The 17,991-nt window shown below is 42.1% G+C and overlaps 1 protein-coding gene across 1 annotated transcript; it reads left to right on the top strand.

Moving 5' to 3' along the window:
• Positions 1–486: 486 nt before the first annotated feature.
• Positions 487–16,047, top strand: PHYH (phytanoyl-CoA 2-hydroxylase). Its single transcript, XM_039877405.1, has 9 exons — positions 487–638; positions 3,816–3,865; positions 4,892–5,002; positions 5,609–5,777; positions 8,179–8,260; positions 9,886–10,067; positions 11,840–11,989; positions 13,834–13,962; positions 15,720–16,047. The coding sequence occupies exons 1-9, from the start codon at positions 573–575 to the stop codon at positions 15,771–15,773; spliced, it is 993 nt and encodes a 330-aa protein (XP_039733339.1). The 5' UTR covers positions 487–572; the 3' UTR covers positions 15,774–16,047.
• The last annotated feature ends 1,944 nt before the right edge of the window (positions 16,048–17,991 follow it).

The following is a 17,991-nucleotide window of genomic DNA, read 5'->3' as shown; positions in this document are numbered from 1 at the left end:
GGTTTCCTCTCATGGATGTTTATGGCCTTGATGGCGGCGATGTTTTCACCCAAATCATCAAACCGTAAAAATAAAATAAAATAAAATTCTAGTTCTTTAAAATTATATTCGGCTGTGTGGATCAGACATTTCAGTGTGCCATTTATTTTATACGCTTTTTTTTTTTCTTTTTTTTGATGACTACCCAAATGGTTTCTAATATTTCGGACTGGACTTCCCCTAACTTAAATGCCTCTTGTGAACAACCCACACGTCCCTTCCAAAGCGGTACAGTTACATTGTTATTCTCTGTGAAAGGAAGGTCATGCAGTTAAGAGAGAGTTGGGTGACGTTCTGATTCAATTTCGCCTCGGGCGACCTTACCACACGGTGGCCGGGCACGCGTCCCCCAGGTGAAAGGTCGCTCTCCAAGGGAAGGGTCGGCCCCGCGCTCCCCGCGCGCCCCGCACCCCCCGCGCGCCCCGCACCCCCCGCGCCCCGCTCCGCCCACTGCCCTCGCGCCGCCTGGAGGCGGGGCCGCCCGCAGAGGTCGTAGGGCCGAGGTCTGGGCTTCGGGTCTCGCAGCGGCCACCATGGAAAGGGGGCGCGCTGCCCACCGCCTGCGCGTCGTGCTGGGCCACCTCGACCACCCCGACATCGTATCCTTTGGGCTGCTTGGGGCTCGAGCGGGAAGGGTGGCGGCCTCCAGGGTGCTCGCGCCGGTGCCCGCCCCGCTGCTCCGCGGCCGGTGCGGGGCGCTGGCAGCCCTGGCGGGCGCGGCGGGTGCTGATACCCGGAGGAGGGCGCATCCCCAGGCTCGGGCGCTGGCCGCGGTGGGCGACGTGGCCTCGCTCCAGCACCGGCCCCCTTAGGCCTCTCTCTCCCTGCTCGGCACAGAGGGCCCTGCGCTCAGCAGCCCGGCCCTCCGCTGCACTGGGCTGCACGTGACCTCCTCGGCTGTCCAGAGGCCTGGAAATGTCGCCGCGGTCGCCCGGTGAGCAGCAGCGCAGAGCGGCCTGGGGGCGCCCCGGCGGGCGGGCGGAGCAGGGCCTCGGGGCGGCACAACCAGTGGGGCCCCTGCAAGGAGCCCGTCCCCCGCCCGCGCCCTCGGCTCTTCCTTCTCCAAGGAGCTCGGCGCGGTGGCCCCCAGGAGTTTATTTCGTCTCCTGGAAAAAGACTTGGTGCCCTGCCAGTGTAGGGTCCAGAAAGGTGTCGCTACAGCATATGACACACGTCAATCAAATTAGAGAGTCGTCCTTGCTGCTCAGATTACGTGTTCTCTTCCAGAGCGCTCTTTGGGAAGCTCCCTGCAAAACTCTGGGATTGTTCCCAAAGCCACCTGATTCACCACTGTCCGGCTGTATGTCGGATCCTGAAATCTCTCACAAGACGACCACTCTAGCCGTTTCTTTTACTTTCACTGTTGCTGTCCCAGCTGAATTCCAAGCGGCGACATATCACAACTGTATATTAAACATCCCGTCCATAGACTGATGAAGGAAACGCAGGTGACTATGTAATCTCGTTTTACAGGCGAGAAAACAGAAACTGAGGCTAGGAATGATCAAACCTCCGGACCAAGGTCATTTGACGGAAGCAGTGGCTGTCAAAGCGTGGTCTCCCATGGGAACTTGTTAAAATGCAGATTTTCAAGCTAATCTCAGACCTATGGAATCAAAATACCAGGCGATGGGACCACTCACTGTTTCTGATACTTGCTCAGTTGGGAGAAGCACATGCTTAATTCTGGAACTAGAATTAAGGTTTCGGGTCCAGTCTCTTGCTGCTTTTCAAATTTGGTATTCTGATCCTGCTAGTTCTTGTTCTAATAGTGTCAAGGTCAGAGCTTAGTGTTTTCATCTGTATTTCCTATTTTTTAAACAACTTTGTGATATCTTCCACCGCACAGAGCTGGGTTACACAAATTAGTAACACACAGGTTATTTCTTAAATTCCAACATTTTCCAAAATATTACAGCAGACGCCTAGGCTGTTAAAACATCATGGTAGATATCACACTCTAAATAGTTAAGTATGAAGCTGAAAATACTGCAAATTTTAACTAGAGTAAAATTAAAATATGTGCTCAAATGCCCTCAGTAGCAGGGTAACTAACAACAACAAATAAATTGCTGTGGTCTATTTTTATATATCCATATATATGATTATTTTTTAGACAACCACTCCCCTTGAAAATGTATAATTAAAACATAAAAACATAGATAAATCATTTAAAGAAATTTAAGTTCTCCTTAACACCTAAGACCTATGTACTATCCAATACAACTTTCTACCATAGTGGAAATGTTCTATACATACTGTCCAACAGGGTAGCCACTAGCCACATGGGGCTACCGAGTACTTGAAATATGACTAGTGCAGCTGAGGAACTGAAGTTTTCATTTTAATGATCTCAGTTTAAATAGATGAGGCCAGTGGCTCTGGTGACAGCTCAGCTGAGATTTTCAGTGAATGTGTGTGTGATTTACGAGTCAGTAGACTACTGGAAAATTTGTGGCCATTTCTTCTCAGCCTTAACTGGTTCTAAAGAAATGTGGATTCTGGAATAAGTAATAATTTTCAAAGTATAAAATAGGGCAGTTTTTAAATACAGATAAGCATAAAGGAGGAAATAAATATGACCCATAACTCTACCATTCATAGATCATTGTTCGTAAACTTTCTGGTGTTTCCTTTCTCTGCATTTACATAATTATATCATTAGGACCATACTGTATGTACAGTTTTTTGTATCCACTTTTTCATATTTACTAACTTTATATAGTAAACATGTACTAACTTTATATAGTAAACATAGTGAATGCTTATTCACTTGATATAATAACCATTTCCACATCATTAAAAATAAAAACAAACGAGGACAACGGCAACAAAAAAACCAATGCAGGAGTGAGAGACAGGAGAAGATAACTTTGAACTAGAATGCCGACATCTGAACTGTCCTGGCAACCACATTTTTCTGAGAATAGTTGACGAAAGTCGTTAACTTCTCTGCCATATGGAAAACAGATAGTGGCTAGTAATTCTGACTCCTAGCCTGCTGTTATTTTTGAGTATTACATTGTTCAAAGTTATATAAAGACATTTAAAAATAACATGTTTACAAAAAGTTTTGTTTTGAAAGTAACTCTTTAAAGATACAATGAAAAAAGAGAAGGACGAAAAGAAACAATAGACACTAAGTCCATCTGTGGTTACTGGAGCAAAAAGAAAACGAAATAGTTCTTTATTCAAAATTGTCTTCGTCTGTAGCGATTATACTTTTCTTGGAGTTGTTGTTTATCTTAACTTCTTAAAAAATGATCAGCCAAACCGTCTCTAATATTTTGGACTGGACTCCTACTAAATTAAATACCTCTTTTGAATAGCACATGTTTCTCCTTACTTCTAGGATTGAACCTCAATTTTCATTCATTCAGCGGTTTAGTAGAAGGAATAGTCATATGAAATAAAATAGATAAAAGCTACAAAGAAAGTGGGTCAAGTCTCGATTTAGCCATTTTCTGCTGGGTGACCTTGGACCAGTAACAGCCCCCTAAGGCTAGACTGCTTGCGCTGAGGGGCAGTACGAAGCTCTTGAGCTCCCAGTCACTTCCTTGGGCATCTGTGCAAATGAAGTGATGTAAGCAGCAGTAGGTGAACTGTCAGGTCGTGTGTGTGTGACATGTGTGTGTGTGTGTGTGTGTGTGTGTGTAACCATTTTGCATGGTGTCTATTTAAGACCAGTCCCCCCTTGTGAGAGCTAATTCAGACTGTTGTTTCTAGAAAAGTTTGACTCCTTCATCTTACTTTTTTGGCCTTAATTCACATTCTAGATTGGTCACCCCACTATATCTCCTGCCACTTTCCACCCAAAACAATTCCAGTAAGTATATCTAATTTAATTTTTAACCATACAGTGTATATAAAAGCCTTTCTAATGGTAACTAGGATATAAAACACAATATATCATGTTGCCTGGTAAGAATTCATTATGCAAAGCCTCCACTTCAAGGACTTGTTCTAATTAGAACAACTATGGAAAAATTTTGAAGATCCTGACTGTAATTTTCTATTTGTATTTTCAAATTCAGAAAGGAGGGAAAGTATCAGAAAGGGCACAATTTAGTTTTTAAAATTCAGGCAAGGTATGTCTCATATAAATTCATCTGTTGTGTAGTCATATTGATATGTCAGCCCGAGTCTTTGGTTCATCTTAAATTATCTTAGAAAGAGAAGACATTTGACCTGCATGGAATACTCTTATAGCCACAGTCCCAACTAGGGAAATGAAATGGGGGATTTGAGTTTGTGTGTATGCTGTACACTTATTTGGATTTTGATATTTTGATTTCTTTGGAGAATTCACGAATTAGACAATTAAAAGTATAAAATCTATTGAGTTTGTTCCCCATCTGAAAAACCATACATATTCATTACAGAACATTTTAAAATTGGAGCAATAGAAGGCATTTTAAAAAATCATCCATAATTCCATTACTAAATGTTAATTTTTAACATTTTTTTATTAAACATTTTTTCTTCACTTAAATGGAGCACATGTTGTATTTCTTTGCAGTCTTTTTTTTTTTACAAATGATGTCTTAGTTTTATAAGTTATAATCATATTTTATTATAAGCATTTTCCATGCTATTATATGCTCTTCATTTTTAATCCCTGAGTCATGTCCCATTGAGTAGAGAAGATATAATTAATTAATTAGTCTTCCATTTCTTGGTGACAGTGGTTAATGCTTCGGAGTTAAAGCCTTGAAAATTTTTTCAGGTTATTTCTTTAAAGTCTTCAAAATAGAAATGCTGGGTAGAAGGGTATGAACTTTTCTTGGGTTCTTGATACATACTGTTAGGTTTAATTTTTAAATTGGACTTATTTGTGATTTTTCTCCTTTAGGTATACTCGGGATAACAATGTTCTAAGCCTAGAACAGAGAAAATTTTATGAAGAAAATGGGTTTCTTATCATTAAAAATTTGGTATCTGATGCGGACATCGCACGCTTTCGGTACAGTAACACTGTTCGTTATTTCACGGAAATATGTGTTATACGCATGTGATGGGAATATAGTGAGATCGGACGTTGCTCCGTGACTTGGCTTCTTAGGATGCGGTGGGGACCGCAGGCTCTGGAGCCGGACTGGCTAGATTCTTCGCAGCCCCGCCCCTCAATGCTGTGTGTCCTGCGGAAATTTGCTTCATCTTTTCAGGCTTCTGTCTCCATGTCTGTAAACCGGGGATAATAATAGCACTTATGTCCTTGAGTTGCTGGTAGGACTAGAGTAAAAAGACAGAATGGACTTGGAACGGGGCCCGGCCCATCGTGGTAAGTGCGACGGAAGTATCTGCTGTTATTCTTCAGATGTGACCCAATCACATCTATTTCCCTAAGGACTATCTGAACTCTGGGAGTGAATTCTAGCTTCATGGTTAGGAGGCAAGGACTTCTGAGGTGACCACTTTCTCTTCCTTCCATTCAGAACTATTCAAATCGGGGCTGGAGGCCAACTTAGTGTCGAGATCACCCCCAAATCTGCAAATCTTTGCCAGAACAGGGCCAGGTAGGTGCTTGGAGCCAGTGGTAATGACATCATTTGCCAATTTAATTTCTTAGGAACGAGTTTGAAAGAATCTGCAGAAATGAGGTGAAACCCACTGGATTAAAAATAATGAGAGATGTGGCCATTGCAAAATCAGAATATACTCTAAATGAAAAAGTGGTTACCAAGATCCAGGATTTCCAGGAAGATGAAGAACTCTTCAGATACTGCACTCTCCCTGAGGTTCGAGGCCTGCGTTTTCCTTCTCTAAGCTAATAGCCCATCTGCATGCTTGCCTCTGCAATCTGCTTTTTACTTTACCCGGCACCTTTCTGCTGTGGCCCTAGAACAGTGGTTCTCAATGGGAGGTGGCATTTGCAGTGTCTGGAGACATGCTTGGCTGTCACACATGGACAAAAAAGGAGGGATGGTGTGCTGTTGGCTGCTGATGGGTAGAGGCCAGGATGCTGCTAGGGGGGCCCAGGGATCCTGTAATGCACAGAATAGCCGCCTCCCTCAAATAATTACCCCCGCCCCTGCCAAATGTCAGTGGTACCCATCTCAAAGAACCCCCACTCTACAGTTTGCTAGTTATCTTTGGTTGAGAAGGGCAGGAATTCTGTGTCAAAGAGAGAGAGACTGTCTCACACTTGATACTTGTATCGGCAGGGCGAAATTACTGAGGCTAGTCACTGTAAATCCATTGATTTTTTTTTTTCTTTTTGTTTTATGAATCTGGTCAGTGGGGCTGTTTGTTCTTAAACTAGTTTCTTTTAAAATTATTATTCTTTAAGAGTAAATGATATTTATGAAATTATCCAAGCAGTCCAGAGGAGCAAAAAATGAGGAGCAAAGTGTCCCACCCCCGGCCTCACTCACTGCTTAGCTTTTTTGTGTCTTCATCTAGAATTATTTTGTGTATATGCAGGCATATTTGTATACCCCCACGTCGTACCATGAGAAAATACTAGTTGGCACCATGTTTTTTTCCACGTAGAGATCTTAGACATGTTTCCATAGTATCTATAAATCTCCTTCATACTTTTAAACCTGCTGCGAGTGTTCCATTGCATAATGTGCCACAGTTCATGAACCATTTGTTAGAATGGTTTTAAAGGAGACATCGCATACAGTACTTATTGTAAATTATAACCTTCATTGCTGTTAGGGAATTTGACTCCTGAAGAAAGACTGTGCACGTAGCCAGCTATGATGTTCAGTCCCTTGCTGGGGACCAGAGGGAAAGTGGCCCCACCGAGCCACCCATTCATCCCGACCTCAAGTCTCGTTATGGACATGGATGTTTTCTGGAAGCCAAGGATGAAAAGCTCGAGATTAGACAACTTGTGTTAAATGAAGCATTATCAAGATTTTCAGATTTTTTGTATCGCTAAATTATGAACCAAGTATCTGGTGGTTCATGTCATGATCTTTAGGAGGTATTCATTATTTTAATAGTTAGGTACCTATTTTAACATGTATTAGAAAAAATAACCAGCACATGTAACCCATGATTTTAAGAATATTATTAATCCAAGATAAGACTATGTAAAAGAAATGAGTTAAAGAAATTATTAGCTAACAATATTGGGTAATAATGCGAGTTATGGCAGAAATGGTGAGGATGGCTCTTGAATGACTGAGGTCTACAAAATACTGGTCTAAGTGAAAACTAAAAAAAATGACAGGCTTTATAAAAAATACACAAATGCAAATTGCCGATATTCCTTATCAAATAGAATTAGAGTTTGAATATCAGCTTTTTCATTTAACTGGCTCTGCCAACTTGAGCAACTTATTAACCTCAGGCTTATTCATGTGGGACATTCAATTAATGGGGGTATTAATTTTCAGGGGTCACTATATGGCCGATGTGTAAAGTCTCTGGCAGGTAGCAGGCACTTGGTGTCAAGTCCTGTCTGCTTTTCACCCCTCCCAGGAGGGTCGGATGCTGCAGGCAGCACCTGGGCTGCCAGAGCCCATGACCAATTCAGCCCTCCCTGTCACATGCTCTCATTGCAGCTTCTTCTTCATAGCCTGTGTCTCAACCACATACCCATGTCACTATTTAACATAGTTCTTTCTACCAGACTACAGACTCCATCAGGGCAGGGACCCGCTTATCTCGTCCGCTGGTGTGTTCCCATTTCCTGTCGCTCTGCCTGGTTCATAGAACTCAGTAAAGAGTTGTTGAGTGAATGGCCACAGATTGTGAAGTTCTCCCTTCCTCTGAGCTACTCATGACAGCTGCAAAGGGGTTGGGCCCTTTTATGGTGGCTTCTTATGAATAGTCTCGGTGGAGAAAGAGAGAGCCGAGTTCTCGCTGGGCAATGATCCACAGCTCCTATTGATCAAAGGTCATTCCTGTTCTTCCCAGTTAACTTCTCACAGAGACATCTACCTCTCTTGTAAAACAAGTCGTTAGGTTTCCAGCTGGCTCCAAAAACCTGTTTACTTCATAGGGTCTGGATTGCCAATGATTTCCGGGTGCCGACTTTTGTGCTTTGTTTGCGATGTCGTGAAACACGAATTGTTTTTTTTTTTAAACTATCGCCGTCTTGATTCTCGTAAGGATAGTCATTGCGTGTACCACTTGTCTGTGCATCTGATTTTCCAAGATTTTTTTTTTCCCCTTTTCCCTTAGATTCTGAAATACGTAGAGTGCTTCACTGGACCCAACATTATGGCCATGCATACAATGCTGATAAACAAACCTCCAGATACCGGTAAATGGCTCTTATTTGTTAAGGAGAAGGAAAAAAAAGTTTAGTTAACATTCATAAGATTTCTGTTCTAACAAGAGCATTTATAGTGTATAACTGCTAAACTGTGCATAAATGAATGTGTACTGTTAAAAAAGATAACAGGCCCCAAATGGAGTCACTCGTGCGAAGCCCGTGTCACGGGACTGAGGCTCAATACCTAATTACAGTTTCAGTTTCTCCCAGAAATAAAGTCTTAGCCAATCAGTCTGGAAGTGCCTGGTCAGCACTCACGAGGTGATCTGCCTGACAGACCGCCTTCCTTGCCTTAAAGGAGGGTGGCCTTGCCTGAAACGGTCCTCTTTGCTAACTTGCTCGTCCTTCTGCCATCTGCCTACAAAAGCCTTCCATTTTGGTTAGCTCTTCAGGACTCGTTCTACTTGTTAGATGAGATGCTGCGACTCACAAATCACTGAATAAAGCCAATGAGATCCTTGCATTTACTCAGTTGAATTTTAAAATAGTACTTTAAGTCAAAATAGCTTACGTCATAACAGCATTGAAGTAAAATAGTGATTTCAGGTGTTAACTGTAGGGTTATTGCTGGATTTTCAGATGACTGGTTTTTTAAAAAATGCAATTTTAAAAATACAGGAGTTTATATAACATAGGCTTCTGTTATTCAGCGTCTCTAAGCTTTGCTAACCATCCTCACCTGTGGTAGTGTGAATTCTGCCTTCCCGATCGGAAGACATTATTATTACTAACAAGATTTGAACTAATTTTGTAAGTCACATGCTACAATTGTTCTTAAAATTTCTTGTGCTTGCTGAAATATAAGCTCCTAAAACCTCACTCCTGGAGAAACTGATTCGGAAGGTAGAACCCAGGAATCTGCATTTTATTAGCCATCCTCAGAGATTGTAATGCAGATGGCTGTTGGGCCACACTAACAGTCTGCCACACCAGCCATAGTACATCGGCCAGCAGAGGCATTTTCACCTTTTCTTCCTCCCAACGGCCGGGAGAGGTTTATGTGCCCGGCCAGCAGATTAACAATGCCAAGTCCTTCTCTGCCTGTGTGTCTTGCCCGGAGAGGTCGGGTGGCCTGGGGAATCAAATTCAGGGAGCGAAACCAGGGAAAAACGTAAATGTGGTCGTTGTATCTCTGATTTCACACAGTGACTGTACGCCAAATGTTTCTAGTTTTGTGGGAAAACCTCTTAGAGGCCTTTTATCTATTTAAGCAGTTAATTAATATTTTTTTGCAATAGCCACTCAGAAGATTACGAGGGGACCTCAAATTTGACTACTGTCTTTAGTGTAATTAATCAAACGTGTTTTTGGAACACTAGGCTCTGTGCCCAAACCAGAGTTAGAAAAGAATAAAGCACAATAGAGATAATGACATATTTATGACTTGCTGGAAAATAGTGTACATAAGTACTCGGCCACCAGAAACCCAGAAGAAAGTATAGGATCTGGAGTCACCATGTTGATCTGATACTTCAATCCGAGGCTGATTTTCTAGAGTGTTGTTTCATTTGTTTAGTTTGGTTTTAGTAGGAATAGGTCACTATTCTGATTTTTCAGGCAGAGGAGGAGAATTCTGAGACTTGAGCGTCCTTTAAAAGCAGGTTCCATTTCAGGCGAGAAGACATCCCGTCATCCTCTGCACCAGGATTTGCACTATTTCCCGTTCAGGCCCAGCAATGACATTGTTTGTGCTTGGACGGCCATGGAGCACGTCGATCGGAACAATGGCTGTCTGGTTGTGCTCCCAGGCACACACAAAGGCACCCTGAAGCTGCACGACTATCCCCAGTGGGAGGTACGTCTGCCTAAGAGCTGAGTCTCAATCAGAATCTTGATTTCACACCAGTATAAATAACGAGCTTTACCGATGAGATGGCACTTGCTTTCATAGCAAATTGTTGTTCTCGGATTTGGAACTAGGATCAGGGAAAATCAAGGATGTCAGATAAAATCATTTTTGCATTTTCAACAAGGGATTGTAAGCTAACCAATGTGGGGAACTTTGGATTGGAGATCATAAAGCCTAACTACAGGCCTGAGACATAAACACTGCAAGACCAGATGTGCATGCCAGGCGCCGAGGAAGTCTTACACACTGATTTATGGCTCTGGGGCCAAAGAAGAGGGAGGAATCATCTCCTTCCAGCTGGAGAGACCAGCAGGGGCTCTGAGGAAGACCGAACAGTATTCCATTGTGTGGCTGTTGGTGCTGGAGGACTATTAAGTGCTTTTGAGCTACGGTGATAAGGTCAAACTGGTTCAAGAATGATAACCTTGGGGTGTGGCACAGGATATAATGGAGGTGTAGGAGTCCAGAGGCAGAGAAACTGGAGAGGAGACTTAGTGTTTTAGGTATAAAGCAATAAAGTCTTGAAACCCCATAACGATGGTCAGAATAGGAAAAGCACCAGGTACTAACACAGGAAGGATGAATGTGGTTCTGTAGGAAGTAAAGAGTAAAGCTTTAAGGACGTCTGTCTCCATTAGAATTCCTGCACTAATGATCAATGCTAAGAGAAAAAATTTGAGTCTAGATTCTGATATAAAATCTGAAATTGTGAGATTTGTCACTTAAGATGAGGTTGAGGGAAGGTTTATTGCAAGCAAAAGGGAGAGTTTGCATCATGCTTACTTCGTGGAAGTTTGGCTAGCCCTGGTGGGCAGAAGTGGGCGTCATCACTCTGTGGGAAGAGTGGGGGGGTCGGCGGGGTCACCTGGCGTGGGCAGTTAACACTGACTGTCTGATCTCTTCCATTCTCTGCTCAGATTCAGAGTGGCCGCAGTGGGAGGTCAGATAGGCTTAGCTTGGGTCCCATTTCCTCCCTGGCGCGGAAAGCAGTACACTCGATCAAAGTCCCAACATAGTCCAGCAAAAGGCAGCCGTTCCCCAAAAGGAATCTGGGGCAGTCTGAGAGGGGAATGGGATGCTGCCCTGCCCCCACCCTAAAACCACCACCACCCCCTCCCCATAAAAGCTTGTAAGCTTTAAATCACTCCTTACTGTACTTTTTAATAAAGATATAACCATTACCTAAAGCTATAACTAACTTTGGAAATAATTATAAACAAATACAATGTTTTAATTTACTGTTCTTTCTTTCCTTTAGATATGATATGAGTAGTTTCTGAGCTAAGAAAAATGTAGTGTATTCTCTCTCCTAGTTTGGGAGAATAGCTTCTGAGGAATAGAAGAATGATTTATGCAAAGTGCCAGGTGAGGGAAAGAATGTTTATGGATTCAGGCTGGAAAGATGGTCTCTTGCATTAACTGCAAAATGCAAAGCTGATCTAGATCTTCAGTTATAATTCAGTAAGGAAAGATAGATGGAAATTCCAAATTTTGCATTTGGTGCAAAGGCCCCATGATTTTAATATCAAAACGTGATTTTCTAAAGCTGGACATCTGAGAAGCTTTTGCATATTTATTTATTTATTTTTTAAGAATCTAATTTATCTTTTTCTTTTGGAAGAGTTTAGAGAACCCTTGTTTATCTTGATGAGCCATTGATAAAGTTTGTAATTACTGGCTTCCTCAGATACAGACTTGGCTTCTCTTATGTGTTCTAGAAAGGAGTTAACATACTGTACCACGGGATCCAGGACTATGACAAAAACAGCGAACGAATATACCTCGTGATGGAGAAGGGAGACACCGTTTTCTTTCATCCTTTGCTCATCCACGGATCAGGTCGGAACCGAACTCAAGGATTCCGGAAGGTATACATTAACATCACTGCACTTTCCAAAGATGAATAGTTAGAAACAAAAGTGTCAAGACATATTGAAATGTGAGATTTGTGACTTTTAACTAAACTGGCATTTAGTCCAGTTCATTTACCAGGAAGTGTATTTGCTTACCTCATGCTTTTTCACTCCTATCAGTAGAAGCCAGGTGACCTCAGGATCCCAGCCTTGTTGGTACTGATTATGTCACAGAATTTCTTCAAAGCAAGAGCTTACTCGGTAGCTAACAGCCCTTGCTTTGGAGGCAAAAACCATTGCTGGCATGATAAAATAATAAAATGTAGAATGTATATATCGCACGGTAACCACATAAGAGGAAAGTTTCATTGCTACTGGGAAAGATATTGATCTGAAAGAAAGATTCTGAATTGGTGGCCCAGAAATCAGATTTAGCAGGCAGCCATCTTTTTCACCCCCTAGTCTTAGAGAATTTTAAACTTATGATTTCATTGCTTATTATTAAAAAGTGACAAATTTCTCATAAATTCCCAGATTTCTCATTGCTCTGAAATTCGGCACATCCGACAGTACTGTGGGCTCCTATTTTTCCTATGATAACATGACTGTCGGCACTAAATATTGGGGGCTCCTTTGGGACTGTCCCTTCTTGTCTCCCTGAGGCCAAGGGTTAGTTGCCAGATTTCGTCTTTCATTCATTTGTACTTCCAGGCTCAACAGGTCCAGGAATGAGGGCGAGATGAGAAGGTGCTCTCCTCAGGGGCAATATTTAAGGGGTGGGAGGGGGGCAACTAAAAGAACTAAACAATCAAGTTTCATAATATTTTTTTACAATCATATTTTTTAAAATCAAAATTACTACCAAAAAAAAAAAAACCCCATAATGAGCACAATGCTAAAATTTTAAATAAAGACAAGATCAGACTCTCCACTAGCCTACAACCCTCAGAACTGTGCAAACGGAGGTACAGACACCACGATACAAATAACATGAATTTTAATATACTGACTGGCAATTTTTCAATATTTTTTCAACTACTTTAATTTTGGGAAAACATTAACCCTTAAACAATACATGAAAACATGTGTAAAGGAGAGCACGCTTCCCCTTTTGCCTCATTGTCCAATATGGCTGTCAGAAGGGAGTCCTTCTGACAGGTGTGGTCACCTTAAGATAACTAACCTGTGACTAAGAAGGTGAGTTTTCACTATCGCTTTGCAGCACCTGTGTAACTTTTTCAAAAATGGGGAGAGCCAAGTAAGGAAGGAAACAAGATGAGTATCTCATGTGAATGCTGTCAGACTTTAAATGTCCTTTTGATATGAGAGGGGGGTGTGTGTGTGTGTGTGTATTATTTTTCTTTGCAAGGTTCCCCCTCCTCCGCCCCCATAATCTATGGCCATTGAAATAACAAACCATCACAAACTTGATTGAATAAGTAACTTCTGTGACTAAGATGATGATGAAAAACCCTGGAATACATTCTTTTTAGCACCTGGGTATATCTGCTCCTTAGAAAAATCAAACGCTAAAAAGTTAGAGACCTCCTACTTATGTAATTACATCCTCTGCCTCATAGATGCCTTTTGAAAGTAAATTATCACAGCTAGTCGAAAACTTCTTGTAATTTCTCAAGAAGCCTTTAGCTAGGGAAAAGGGAGAAGGTGGGGTGTGAAGGGAGAGGGAGACGGGGAGAGAGACTGAGCCACTGAGACGGACTGATTTAAGACACAGCGGAACAGCTTTCAATCTAGAAATCAAATGTTGAAATAACTGGCTTTCTAAAAGAAGACTTCTTGCTTGGTTGCTGATGTGAACGGGACTTTTTTCCTAATATTAATCGACTCCCTTTGCCCAGGCAATTTCCTGCCATTTTGCCGATGCCAACTGTCACTACATCGACGTGAAGGGCACCAGTCAAGAAAAAGTTGAGAAGGAAGTGATAACGATGATGAAATTTCAAGAAACGAAAGGTTTGACCATGAAGGTATGTGTATGAAATGACACGGTAAAGATCTCGTTTTTAATTTCAGGTGCTTAATAATTCTCATACTTGATTTAATTTGCAAGTATAACTTGCAAATACATGCTTGGGTTGGGAGCTCACTGCAGAGATGTGGCTGAGATCCACTAAGAATAACAGTGGAGCTTCGGTTTGGACTTGCTTCCTCAGTGTGGGTGACCTGAGAGTGGGTGCCGCTTCTTGATGTGTGTGGGCTGTCCTGGGGTATGCAGGCTACCTTGTTCTAGGACAAACAGGTAGGAAAGAAAATAGAAGACAGACTTAGAGGAAAGCTAAAGGTTTGCACTATCGATCACAGGCCTCCTTTACCTGTATAGGATAGAGTATTTATGCCTTTGGAAATCCAGTAAGACTCCCAGAAAGGAATTCTCAAGCAAGTTTTTGTTTTTGTTTATCGCTTTGTAATGGGAGTTTAATGAGAGGCACAGATTAAAGGACACTAATGCTTATCAATTAAGGGGCACGAGACAATACTTCATCTCCTTCCCTAACTCGTACACATCACTTGTCATTATTTGTTTTTAACTAGTGGACATTCGATGCTGCTGAGGATCAACAGAAAAATTATCAGTCAAGGCAAAGAAATAAATATATTTGCTTCATAGATTACATACATTTTAGCCTCTGAAGCAAGAAGCTGAGCTTACTTATTAATTTGCATTACGTAATCCTAAATGCATGCCCGTACTTTGAAGAGCACCGCACAGCAATGGTGGGCGGCTACCAGTCTGTTGGCAGTCATCCTCCGAACACCTTCCTAGATCAAGAATCTTACTTCGCCCTTCACCCCCTCTCCCTTTAGAACCTGGGAATGCACCCCACATCTGAAAATGCTCTGATTTCACGTTTGCACATCCTAGAAAATCTAGTCCTTCTCCCTTTGTCCGGTACTTAAAATGACCTACAAAGGCCACATAGTTTGTTACCCGGGGCTTCCAAAAAATGTCTACACTACGTTTGAGGTTCGTCAATGTTGTATGAAATTAATTTTAGTTGCTCTTTATGTTACGGCTTATAAGCTTTACTTAGAACAATAGTACGAATTCTGCTCTGTCGTTCTTCGTAAGGTACAAAAGCACTTTCATGTCCATTTTCTTATTTTCTTCACCAAAACCCCTCGGACAGTCTTCATAGCTCCATGCTCTCAGTGAGAAAATGAAGAGTCCAAGAGGTTGGCCTAAGTTACGTGAGTGACACAGAAAGACTTCAGGGTCAGTTCGAATTCCAAAATCATTCTTCCTACCATACCTTGCTGGTTGCTCAAAAATAAATGAGAAACAAGAAATTAGAAAGTCTAAATTGTCTCATTAAGAACAAAGAAAAAAAACCCCAATAGCTCATGACACCATTTTCATGATTGTGATCTAATCAGGAGCAGATCCCTCAAAGTGGGTCAGGCAGAGCACCCAGCCCACTCAGCGAGTTGTGACACCTGTCATCATCAAGAGTGCCAACTAAAACAGGGCTGACAGTCTGGGGACGACCCTGCCCTGATCGATATCATTCCTTAACATGATATAAGATGTTGGTGAGTAAATTAATAGGAGTCTCAGAATATGGTTTATGTCCTAACTGATGAACGAAGAAAAAAAAAATCCATCGTGGAGGTTTTTTTTAAAAACCATTTAAAACAGTTAGATGCTAGAAATTTACTTTACATTAGGGTAAAGAGACAAATCGAAGCGTTCCGCACACTCATTTCTATTTGGCATTATTTCCAGGATGTCTGGCGAATTCGAACACGATTGGTGAAAGGAGAACGGATCAACCTGTGAAGCAGCCCTTTGCTAAAACTCTTTTGGTTTTAAAGAAAACAAGAATGAAAGAAGATGTCTGAGGAAAGTATTTTCTCAATGAGATGACATAATCTTTTCTGTCACTTGTGAACAAAATCAGAATGCACGGATCAGGTCCTAGTGGCACGTGGGTAACTTCGCAGGGCAGCGGTGTCGCCTTCTTGAATGAATGGTAAGACAATGAAAATGAAATGTTACTGTGCGAAGGAAAGCGATCTAGGGTGACAACGAAATAAAGGTGATTGCTGTGTGATTCAATGTGTTAAATCTGTTTCTTTCAGGTAGCTCTTTCCCCAAGCAGAAATGAATTCTTTGGAAAGTCAGGGTGTGGCGAGTTTTGCCCGCCTGTCCTGGAAAACCTGCCACCAACTCATTTCATGGCGTGAGCGATTTCTTTGCAAATCTAGAACAATGTATAACACAGGCAGATTGACTGAAGGGCAGAAGAAGGGCATCATGGAGTAAAATTAAGAGTGGCTACTCCTGCTCTGACACGGGATCCCTTCCATGACTTCTCCAACCCAATCACCCTCCTTCTGAAAATGAAGTCTGCCCAAGTCTTCCTAAAGATGAGGGTAACACGTCTGCGATTTCTTACTGGGTAGGGCAGCTGAAAACCCTCAGCATTTGTGAATGAAACCTAAGCTCTTTCTAGATAAAGGGAAATTTTTAGATACTTTGCTTTGGATTCCAAATGAGCAAGAACTAGGGGAGTTTATTTTAACAGCATCATGTCTATCCCAGCAAGGAGACATAGTCTTTTATTTTTTTTAAAAATTCCAGTTAGATTTTTTCATAAGAAAGAAAGAAAGAGTCCCTTTGCTTGTCATTCTGGTAAGTGCAAGTTTTCCTAAATCTAGTTTCACTGCATTTTTTTCGGTTTCTCCAGTTTAAGCTCAGTTCTAGCTGGAAACTGAGGCAGATGAGAGGGTCGCCGATAGGGTCTAAGGAAAATGGATTATGGAATAATCGAAAATAAAATGTATACAAGGAATGCCAGTTTCACTAAGGGAGGAAGGGACAAACAAAATGTGGTCTATACATACAATGGGACATTATTCAGCCTTAAAAAGGAAGAAAATTCTGACTCACTACGGCATGGGATGAACAACTGTGAGGACATTATGCTAAGTAAAAAATACTCCTGTCCTAAAAGGACAAATATTGTATGATCCCACCTCTGTGAGGGGCCCAGAGTAGTCCAATTCATAGAGACAGAGGAAGGAGGTTTCTAGGGGCCAGAGGGAGCGGGGAACAGGGAGCTCGTGTTTAATGGGTGCAGAGTTTCAGTTTGGGAAGATGAACACATTCGGGAGGTGGATGGTGGTGACGGTTGTGCAACAATGTGAATGTCCTTAATGCCTCTGAATTGGAGACTGAAAAAAATGGATGAGATGGTAACTTTTATGCTACGTGTATTGTACCAAAATTAAAAGAAATAAAACAAAAAAAAATTTCATCTTGGAAAAAGAAAACACCTTCAAATTTCGTAAGATGCTAGGAAGACGTACACACTCAACTTTGACGGTCTGATGGAAAAGGCTTCTCTTACTTGGAAGGGCTAGAAAGGGGTGCCCAGATGGAACCCCTACATTAATCGCAGGGCTGCTCGAGCTAGTCCCAAGCAGAGAGTTAGGTCAGTCCTTCCCGCACCCAGTTCAATACTCACTCCAGGGGCTTTGTGACTTGGCCCTGGGGACCTGGGCACTGGACACGTGGCTCGCCTAAGGAAACAGCCTTCTCACCAAATGCATTGGATGACCTTCTCCTGGTCTTACACCTGCCTTTCCTGGCATTTCCCAGACCAGTGACAGAGCCAAAGAAACAAACAAAAATAAAACAGTCCCCAGCTTGCCACAGGGGCTCCTGGAAGAATCCCCCTCGGACAGGCCGGAGGTGAAACCCCAGCTCCATCATTTATTTGCTCACCGTGCAAGTCACTTCACATCTCTAGACCCCAGTTTCTTCATCTATAAGATGGGGCTTCATAGGGTGACCTCGAAGATGAAATTAGAGCATTGGGTATATTATTTTCCTTTGTTGAGAAGCCTATTCAGACTCCACTTGGCAAAGATCTCATCCATGAAGTTCGTGTTACCAATAAAAACAAAGAAAACCCTCCAAGATCAGTAACAACTATGCCAAGGATGTTGTAGGACCTTGCAAGGACGAGAAGGGGGCGCCCCAGACCAGCTTC

Source organism: Pteropus medius, unplaced genomic scaffold, assembly GCF_902729225.1.
Source record: "Pteropus medius unplaced genomic scaffold, Ma_sr-lr_union100, whole genome shotgun sequence".
Classification (NCBI taxonomy): domain Eukaryota; kingdom Metazoa; phylum Chordata; class Mammalia; order Chiroptera; family Pteropodidae; genus Pteropus; species Pteropus medius.
Note: the sequence above shows the minus strand (reverse complement) of the source record. Positions and strands in the feature narration are given on the sequence as shown.